The 11,036-nt window shown below is 37.5% G+C and overlaps 1 protein-coding gene across 2 annotated transcripts; it reads left to right on the forward strand.

Moving 5' to 3' along the window:
• Nucleotides 1-4,971: 4,971 nt before the first annotated feature.
• Nucleotides 4,972-8,770, forward strand: LOC128600007 (GTPase IMAP family member 8-like). 2 transcript variants are annotated; one of them, XM_053612110.1, is made up of 4 exons: nt 4,972-5,075; nt 5,657-6,349; nt 6,429-7,127; nt 7,847-8,770. In XM_053612110.1, exons 1-4 carry the CDS (start codon nt 5,054-5,056, stop codon nt 8,578-8,580), a joined length of 2,148 nt encoding a protein of 715 aa, XP_053468085.1. In that variant the 5' UTR covers nt 4,972-5,053; the 3' UTR covers nt 8,581-8,770. The 2 variants fall into 2 exon arrangements, with proteins under 2 accessions (XP_053468085.1, XP_053468086.1); XM_053612111.1 differs by lacking the exon at nt 4,972-5,075 and adding an exon at nt 5,085-5,091.
• The last annotated feature ends 2,266 nt before the right edge of the window (nt 8,771-11,036 follow it).

Below are 11,036 nucleotides of genomic sequence, written 5' to 3' on the forward strand. Positions count from 1 at the left end.
TACACAGGTGTATTCTATGTGGAAGTATTTGTTTTGGTGTGATGATGTAATCCTGTAGTATAAATGCTCCACCGATCCCAAAATTACAATAAATTATACAATATTAAGACCTACAAAGCACGTTCGCCTCACACCTCCAGGGTCCGGGGTTCGATTCCCGCCGGGGCCATGTGTGTACAGAGTTTGCATGTTCTCCCCGTGCTGCGGGGGTTTTCTCCGGATACTCCGGTTTCCTCCCCCAGTCCAAAGACATGCAGAGTAGGCTGACTGGCGTGTCTAAAGTGTCCGTAGTGTATGAATGGGTGTGTGAGTGTGTATGTGATTGTGCCCTGCGATGGACTGGCACCCTGTCCAGGGTGTACCCCGCCCTGTGCCCGATGTTCCCTGGGATAGGCTCCAGGTTCCCCCGCGACCCTGAAGAAGGAGTAAGCGGTAGAAGATGGATGGATGGATGGAAGACCTACAAATGAAAAGTTAATCATTTAAAATAAGCAAACAGTGAGTACAAATATATTTTGTGCCTGAATTTTAATTAATTTGCCTTGCTTTAACAATATAGAAGTTAGAAAATTGTTTGAGCTAAAACATTAATGCACATGTACATAACATGCCTAAATGTTAATGTTTTAATTTAGGGTAATTTAGTGTGTAATCACTGTTTTGCTTCAGTGAGTAAGAACGTCTAATTTGGTAAATACATTTGTTCTAGGTTCCTCTTGTCCTCATCTCCTTTTCATGTATACTTTCTCCACTTCAAGGGAGGGACAAAGAAGTGACGAAGGGAAGCTAGTTGATTTTTAAAGGAAGTGCATTTGCTAGCTACACTATATAGACAAAAGTATGTGGACACCTGACCATCATGGCCATAGTATGTGCTTGTTGAACATCCCATTCTAGATTTAGTACACCCTTTGCTGATATAATAACCTCCACTCTTCTGAGAAGGCTTTCCACTAGATTTCAGAACATGGCTGTGAGGTTTTGCTCATTCATCCACAAAAGCATTAGTGAAGTCGAGTGAGAAGGATTCATTCCAGCGGTGTTCAGTGACGTTGACAAATTAGTTCATGCTTTCATCACCTCTAGGCTGGATTATTGTAATGCCTTACGTAGCCAGTGCTAAGGGAAGAATGTATTAATTTTAGAAGGGGTTTGATTACTTCCCGGAATAAACTGTTTGAAGAAACATAGGTAAGGGATCTTAGTATACAAGTTGATGATTTTGATGAAGAAATTAATGAAATTAGTTTGGTCTCTCTTTCTAATCGTTGATCTGATATTGCTATATTATTATCTACAGGGTTAGTTATAAGACTGTCTTGTTTTTAAATTAATAGTCTGAATTTCATGAATAATATTTTTAATTTTACTAATGAGTATGAATGGGTGTGTGAGTGTGTATGTGATTGTGCCCTGCGATGGACTGGCACCCTTTCCAGGGTGTACCCCGCCTTGTGCCCGGTGCTCCCTGGGATAGGCTCCAGGTTCCCCCGTGACCCTGAAAAGGAGTAATCGGTAGAAGATGGATGGATGCATGGATTTTGCTAATGAAAAAATACATAAAATCATCACTACTATATAATGATTGTGCGCATGTCTGTACTGGATTTGTTCCTAGTTAATTTGGTTACCGTGTTGAAAAGAAATCTTGGATTTTATTTTTTATATTCAATTAGGGTGGAGAGATATACTGATCTAGCTGCACTAAAATATTTTCTATGGTTTAGAAGGCTCTACCTTCCAAGCTGTTTGAAATACTACCAATTTGGTTTGACACCATTTGCACCCTAAATGCCATTTACGTTCTTGGATCGAGTGGGATTAAAGTGGAGAGCACAGTTTGTTTCACTTCGAAAAGCTACATACATTATTGTGTTCATGAATCCCTTGTTGTCAAGGACCAATAGTGGCGGATAGTCAAGAACAATATAATGGGTCAGAGCTGGGTTTTTTTTTCTTGCCTAGCAAGTGTCCACTGCAGATGTGTTTACTGTTTGTATTGTATGAAAATTCTGTCATTCCTCCTTTTGATATTTATTCAGATAACTGAAACAATATCACATAAAAGCTTCATATTGAAACATACAAAGCAAAACAAAACTGTGCTTCTTTATTAACTTTGAAGATTGGCATTTTATTTTCAAGGGGCATTGCAGGCTATTAATTAATTCTCAAGCTTTTTTTTTTTTTTTTTAAACATTGCCATAAGACAAATACCAATGACTCATGGACTGAAAGGAATGACCTTTTATCATGAATCTTAGCCCAGAGGGCTGAAATGACAAGAGGTGATGAGTGGCTAATTAAAACCTAATAAATAAACTTAGCTGTAAATAAAATGAGAGTAGAGAATCTGACATGTCAAAACCCCAAAGTCCAAATATTGTAATTACTGGCTAGCTTCAAAACTAAGCATCAAAATTTGTAACCAAAGGAATAATGTATAATTATTCAGTATATATCCATACAGTCAACTTCAGAATCATTGGTATGTGTTGACAAGCATGATGGAACTGATGGTATTATTAGCATGAAAGGTGAAGCTTTGGAAGCTGATCTGTTTGAGCAGCGTGTACAGATAAGGACAGATAAGGGGGTGCTGGACAGATTAAGGACTAAAGCGCTGCTCCATGCTCTCTTTATGTAGAGATGCTACAAGGACTATTGGAACTACGATCAGAGGGAAGTCCCACGGCATTCTGGGTAATGTAGGAAACTGTTAACCAAACTGAAAATAGACCAACATGTTGAATTTTTTAATATAAAAGTAAACTTAGAATTTATTATAAAATAAATATTACATGGAATAGAAGATGGTAAAGTTAATCATAATGATTTATATGCAAGTTTTTCAGGGTGGATGTTTGTAAGTGTAGAAGCAGCTTTAATTTTTATCCTTACCAAATCATCAACCCTGTGTATGACACATTACAACACCCAATGAAGGTCTTAGTAATTTCTGGTCAAAATCTTTTAACTTAAATAAAGCTTGAATGTCAAAGGAAAGCTTTTTACATTGCAAGAAGTGCACTTTCACAACTATTGTGTTTACCAAGTCTGAATCAGTGACAAATTGATACTGATACTTGGGTTTGTTTGCTATTAAAAAATACAAAAATAAAATCAAAATGGGTGAAAACATACTTGTTAATTTTCCACTCATTGGCCAGAAATATGTTAACAGAAAAGATACACAAACCTTTACCACGTGTGTGTAGGAATTGCAAAATCACCTAAGCAGGGAGAACATGGAGCTAGCACTAAATGATAAGAAAATTATATAAATAACTATTTTAAAACATTCTGTGTAGCACATCCACAACCATATTGTTGTTTGTTGGTTTAAATATACAGAACACATCGCATTTCTGCAGTGCTATGGTTCTGTCTTTTGGTTCCGTTTACTCCTCTTGGATCAGTTTAGCAGCTCACATCTACAGAAATATGTCACCCACAACCCAAAATACATGTTTGATGCACTCCATGCAGTAGGGTTAATTCAGGATCAAAATGCTTTGGAACCATGCTAGAGCTTTCTTGGAAGTGGACTGGGAAATACATTTTCTCACCTGGCCATGTCCTGGTTTTTTTATTATTATTTTTTTTATTCTAATTTTATATAGATGGCAAGGTAGTCTAGTGGGTAGTATCTCAAGCTGCCAGGGTCCTTGGTTTGATCCTGAGCTCAGGTTACTGTCTGTGTGGAGTTTTTACATGTTCTCTCCATGTCTGTGTAAGCTTCCTCAGTGTCCTCAGAAGGTTCTCAGTTTTTCCTCCCACCTCCCAAAAACATGACAAGTGTATTGTCAACTCTAAATTGGCCCCAGGTGTGAATGGTGCCCTGCAGTGGCCTGGCATCCCATCCAAAGTGTATTCCAGCCTCACACCAAGCATTTCTGGGATAGCTTCCAAATCCGGTAGAATGAATGAATGAATGATTATTATTATTATATTAAAAATTTTCCTCAAATAGTCCTATAAATGCTAACCAATGTATGGCTCACTGAGCCAGGTTTGACATGCTGGGAGTTCTGAGATACTTTTATGCTCACCGTGGCTGTAAAGAGTGGTTATGTGAGCTACTATAGCTCAAACCAGTCTGGCAATTCTCCTGTAACCTGATCAGGAAGGCATTTCTTTCCACCCTCAGACTACTGCACACTGGATGGTTTTGTCTTTCACACCACATCACTGTGAAAAATCGCATGATTGGTGTGTGTGAAAATTCCAGTAGATCAGCAGTTTCTGAACTACTCAAACCAGCCTGTCTTTCACCAACAACCATGCTACAGTCATGGAGAGCATTAAAAAAATCAAAAGATTTTTACAGCATTTCTGTCTACTTGATTTTCTGCATTGCACTGCTGTCACATTATTGGCTGATTGGATAATTGCATGAATAAGCTGGAGCACATTTTTCCTCATTCTTATTCTTATTAAATTGGCCAGTGAGTGTATCTAACTATGCAAAATATCACATCAAAGAATCTGCCCTCTACATGCCTCTACTAAAGGCTGAAAGCATTTGTCTGTTTTGCCAACATAAAAAAAGGACAAGCAAAGGACAAGGGCTGAAAATTATCAGGAACACAAAACACACTCATTCTGATTTTCATGATGGCTGAAGGACTTTGTTTGCACTGACCTTGTTAAACGTAGAAAACAAAACAAAAAAATAACCCACCCAATTGCTTAGGTAAGACAGTGCTACTGAGCATGCGCATAAACATTTCATCATCTAACCTGCTGGTTCAGGTGGTTTGTGTACAGAAAGAGTATACCCTTTACTTCACTTCATAATGTGTCATAGAGTAGTAAGGATAATGGTAAAGGCTTCGCTACTTCACTTTCTATTACTTTTCTTACATTAAAAACAGATTTGCTTGTTGGCACTTACTGTATATTGCTTCTGTCCTCCAAAATATTCCATGAGTCTAATTTGTATATAAATTTTCTATTATAATACAAAAAGCAAAACTACAATAGATAAATACAGCAGTGACTGAGCAATTGAACATTCAGGATAAGTGAGGATAACAAAGGTGCATCAGTGATGGCTGCAAGTCCTCAGTTTGGTAAGTCCTCAGTTTGGTAAGCTGCCAGTTTCTTGCAGTTGATTACTTTGGTTAGTGTTTTTATTTATTTATTTATTTTTGTATGTTTTGGTGGTAGGACCATTCCAGAGCACTCCTTGTTAGCTTTATGTTACAGTAGTAATACTACATGATAGTTTATGATCTTTTTTTAAAGAGACATAATGACTATATTCAGAGTTAACGAATTAAGTCCAAATACACATTTAAAGTCCAAAAGTTAAGGTCAATATTAATGTGGGGAAATTTGTGTGTATTCAGACAGGCTACACACCTGCTAAATACATGTAGTTCACTCCTCCAAGCTTACCAGGTTTTTCTTTAGTAGAAGCATCTGAGCCTGGGTTTTTTAATAGCCTGAACACCATCACCTTTTTACCAAGCGCTTGCCTTTAAGCCCTAAAAAAAGGGGATGGAATATGCGGACTGAAGAAGGAAACTGTAGTCTGTAGTTAGTTTTGATATCTGAATACTGAAGTGAACAATTTCTCACTGCAGACACTTAACTGAACTCTGAATACGGTCCTAAGATGTTAAAATAATTTTATCTTCTGCTCTATCAGGTGTACAGTTTATCTCTGAGTTTAGGATTGTGCTGCTTGGGAATAAAGGAGCTGGAAAAACCTCTCTAGCAAACATGATTGTGTGCAGACAGACCACATCCCCAAAGAATACTGCACAGTGCATGAAAATCCGTGGAGTCGCAGCTGGAAGACTGGTCACGCTGGTTGACAGTCCTGGCTGGTGGAAGAACCTTCTTGTGAATGAGACTCCTGAGTTTCAAAAACAGGAGCTGGTGCTAAGCATGACTCATTGTCAACCAGGACCCCATGCTGTTCTTCTAGTCATACGTGTCGATGTTTTATACACAGATAAAAACAAAAGAGCAGCGCAGCAGCACCTGGAGCTTCTTGGGAAGGACATCTGGAAGCACACAGTAGTTGTGTTCACTTATGGTGACCGTCTTCAGGAGCAAAAAGTTGAGCAGCACATCGAAAGTGATGGAGAAACCTTTTTGCAGTGGCTTGTGGGAAAATGTGGGAACCGGTATCACATTTTCAACATTGATAGATACAGTGGTACTCAGGTGAAAGATCTGCTTGAGATGATTGAGGATATGGTGGCTGGAAATGGAGGCTCATGTTATGAAATGGATAAAAAGTGTCTGTATGAAGTCAAAGAGATGAGGAGGGTGGCAGAGGAGAAAGCAAACAAGAGGAGGATGATGGCACAGGAACAAAGAGATATGCACCAAGGTGAGATTACAAAAGTCATTTTTTTCAGAGCTAATATTTCAAAATTTCTTGTAATGTCTCACATTGTTTTGTCCAACAGGCCATAACTGCTCGCTGTCCAACATAAGAATGGTGTTGTTAGGCTATCGGAGATCTGGGAAAAGTTCTATCAGGAATAATATCTTTGGAAGAGAGAACATTGACTTAAAGAGAACTTCACAATGTGTGAAGACTCAGAGTGAGGTTGCTGGAAAAATCATCACTGTCCTGGACACACCAGGCTGGTGGAAGACTCTCGCAGCAAGAGACACTGCAGAACTGGACAAGCAAGAAATATTACGCAGCATTTGTCTGTGTTCCCCAGGACCGCATGCTTTACTCTTGACTCTACGCTTAGATATGCCATTCAGAGATGAAGAGATGAAATCATTGGAGGAACACGTGAGTCTTCTTGGCGAGCGAGCTTGGAACCATACTATTCTTCTCTTCACTCATGGGGATTTGCTTGGTGATCTGACTGTTGAGCAGTACATTGAGACTGAAGGGAAGAACTTAAAGTTGCTTGTTGCAAAATGTAGAAACCGGTATCATGTTCTCAATAACAAGAATTTGCTTGATGGTGGTCAGGTCATGGAGCTGTTTAAGAAGGTCGAGGAGATGGTGTCAGAAAATGAAGGCCTTTATTATGAAATGCACCCAAGGACTTATAAGGAAGTGAGGAGGAAATGGAGATTAATAGAAAAAAAATCCAAGATGAGGCTGAAGGTGATGCATAGAAGGATGATAGGCTCAGTGAAAGGTATGTTCATTTAATATACACACGAGTGTTAATGTGTATTAGGGGTGTAGTGCAATGCCACTATCTGTATTTGCAGTTGTTTAATGTGCCAAATATTTGTTTTCAGACTTAAACCTAAAGTGGGCGTGGCCTACATGGGAAGGTTTTATTTTAGTTTGTTTGTTTGTTTTTAATGAAATACAAATCCTACCACTAATAAACTGGAAAAACACAGAGGTGTAAGGTGGAAATGCCTGCACTGGTAGCATGGTCTATGAATTCTGTGGAACCGTTTTTTAAAATTTATTTGATTTAATTTAATTAATTAATGTATTTATTTATTTTTAATCTCATTCACACAATTATTTTTGTTTGTACTTGCCTGCGATATTTTCTAATGATTTTTTGTTAGCTTTATTTCCCAAAATGTTAACAAAGTAGTAGTAGTAGTCTATTTTAAAACTGTGCAATCCTGACCTGGCAGTTTCTAAGGATGCAGTAAATGCATCTTTCTTTGTCCCACCTTCTGCTTGCGGTGACTATTTTGTCCCAGATTCACACCTCTAGTCTCAACCAGACGTCATGTTATTGTTTTTCTGGGAAAAAAAAGGCATTTGTATCTGTTTAGAATACCTTAACTATTTAATCTGAATAATGTATTAATGTATTCATATTTGGTTACATACCTAGTATGTATCATGTGTGTTTGCTAACTAGTCCATATCAATGCGTTCTGGTAGGTGCTGGACAATATCTGACTGAGCTTAGCCTCGTTCTGCTGGGGTACGGTGAGGCCGGTAAAACATCAGCAAGGAACACCATCCTAGGCACAATAGATTTTGGATTGAAAAGAACCTCCCGGTGTGTGAAGAGAATGGGAGAAGTAGAAGGAAAACTACTCACTGTGATAGACACACCAGGATGGTGGAAGCGTCTTCCAATAGAAGAAATGCCAGAATTTAGCAAACAGGAAATTCTACAGAGTCGCTCCCTGACCCCTCCAGGCCCAGTCATTTTTTTACTGGTCATCCGTCTTGACAGTTCTTTTCAAGAGGAAGAGAGAAGAGCTGTGAAGGATCACTTGAACCTTTTTGGAGACACAGTCTGGGACCAGACCATGGTTCTGTTCACTTGTGGGGATTGGTTAGGGGACAGACCCATTGAGCTGTACATTGAGAGTGAAGGTGAGGCACTAAAGTGGATTCTTGAAAAATGTGGCAATAGGCATCATATTCTCAGCAACAAGAACCAGAGAAGTAACACTCAGGTCACTGAACTCCTGAAGAAGATTGAAGAACTGGTGGCTGAAAACAAAGCATGTCATTCAGTGGGCATGTGGGATTTGAAGGAGAAGACAGGGAGGAGGTTGGAGAATATCCAAGCCAGTGAGAGAGGAATACAGAGACAGACTGAGGATTTTGACTCAGATGATGATGTGTTTACTACTGACAGGAAATACAATATAAAAAAATAATAATTAAGTGTAACTGTATAGTAGGAATAATAATGAGATGATGAATACAAAGTCTTCTAAGAGTATTAAAGGACCACAATATATTCTTCATAAAAACATACATGAGGAATATAATGGCTGGGGGAGCCCTACTGTCCTACTCTGATATGCCCCGAATGGTAGTCTGTCCCCGTATTTCCTTGGTATGCCTCCTTCCTTAATTTATTTTCCATAGTTTATTATATATACATAATTTTTATTCTACTCTTTGTTCCTCTGTCTGCCTTACATATATATTTACATACATACTGAATAAAGATGTACACAAGCACAACACAACCTCACACCTACACTTTACATAATCACATGTAAAACCTGTTTTGTTTGTTTTTTGTTTTGTTTGTCCTGTATTTATGTTGTATTCCCATATTTTGTTTTAATTTTAAAAAATCATCATAAATTATAAAAATAAAAAAAAATACTTTTTTGTGAATTTAATTTTTACTTTCATTTGAATAAAAATGCTGGCTAACAGCAAATGCTTTTCTGCTTATTGTGCTTGGTATTTGGAATAGACATGATGAAAAACTTCAGAAAACTTAGGAAACACACATGGTATTGCCTATTTATCTTTCAGCATGCTCCTGTGGGTATGCATAATAGTTTTATGCCTATACCTATACTGTGAGCCCCTGTGGAATAAGCCTCAACCTTAATTTTAATTACTTAATTGAATTCATTTTAGTTACTTATTTAGACTAATAAAAATATTTCTAATATTAAAATAATTTTACATATTACACTTCTAACAGTATTTCTGATTAAGTTTCATGAGGGGGCTTCACTGACTAGGCTTTTCTTAAAATTCCCAAACAGGCCAAGGACTTATATTACAAGTATGGTGCTAGTATAGTGTTCTTAGTGGCTAGTTTTGTGATCTAGGATGTCTAAACTTTGACTGGTAGTATATTCTTTGTTAAAGAGTTAAGAGTAATGCATATACAATTACAATACTAGGTAGCCAACTCCATTCATTTACTCATTCATTCATCTTCAGTAAACACTTTATCCTGGTCAGGATCTTGATGGAGCTTGGCAGAGTACTAATTTCCTTTTAAACAAAGCTGAATTTTTTAATTTTTTATTTTTTTTAATTTAATTTTATTTTTTAACAGATTTCTTTCTGAGACTTGAACACATCTCTGCTTGGTTGGTTTGAATATTTTTTTCTTCCTGCTGAGAAAAAAAATCAGCAGTAAACTTTCTTTCTTCCTTCCTTTCTTTTTCCTGACTTAGAAAGCATGTCAAGGCCTATCACACAACTCTTAAAAGACATGTGGGGGGAGGGGGGAAGAGCACTGATCTTCTGAAAAAGCTTTTGAATGTACCTTTTATGATCTTGCAGCTGAATGCTAAAGTGTTCCTACACTTCTTTGACACCAGATGAAACTCAGGTAGAAAGGCAACAACAGAAGCACACTGAGAGATTTTATGTAATGATAAATAATGGCACTTGAACAATACAAAAAAAGAGGCAAAAAGGCTCCATTTGTAACTTTTGTGGCCTGCCCTTTTGTACTAGAGAACAGGATTTGTATTTAGCTTCACCTATGGAAAAACGCTCTTAGAAGTAGCCTTAAGCCAGTGGACAATTCACAGAATATTCAGGGAATGTTCTTACTAAAATGGTCTATACAGAACGCCTGTGGTACATACCTATGGAAAGATTTTAGAGTGAAAAGCACCACTTCGAAGGCATATGTCAAGATCATATTTTATAAAATAAGCCTAGCATGGTCACTTAACAAATAAACGTCACACTTTATACTGACTTACTTTGTGAGACTCTTCAAACAGCTATAGTTTGTATAGATGATGTGTGCAAGTGTGGAAAATTACAAATGTTAGATCATGCCAGTGTAGGAAATTGGAGCACCATTAGGTTACATCACATTTTATCTATCTGAGTAAACGCACAATTTTTTTTAAAACACAGACTCCTCCCACTCTTGTAGCAATCTGTCTAGGTGTGGAGATTAGAAGGACATACTTAAAAACACAGCCATTACGTGATTCTCTAATACATGTTTGGTATTAGTGGAATCCATCTTGTCTATCAGTTTAAAATGTGATGCTGTATTGATAGGGTGGTGGGATGCAACCTGAAAAGATGCAGAATTACTTCCTTTTATTAGTCTTTTTTTCTCTTTACTCTTCTGTTAAAAAGTCTATTCCTCTACTGAGTACCAGCTTCTGCTTCCCACCTATATGTCAATCAAGGAATTTTAAAAAGAAACTTTTCAGAGAATCTCATTGCAAAGTCTTGCACTGTCCCATGTACTTGGCTTTGCAAAAATTCTTAGAATACTGATATTGTGTTGTTTCTGTCTTATTTGTCTCTTGCCCATTACTTTAGGTAGGGATGCAAGTCTATTCCTTGCCTAATTCTTACCTTATTGCAGTTATCTTTATGTTTA

This window comes from Ictalurus furcatus, chromosome 23 (genome assembly GCF_023375685.1).
Source record: "Ictalurus furcatus strain D&B chromosome 23, Billie_1.0, whole genome shotgun sequence".
In the NCBI taxonomy this organism is placed as follows: Eukaryota; Metazoa; Chordata; class Actinopteri; order Siluriformes; family Ictaluridae; genus Ictalurus; species Ictalurus furcatus.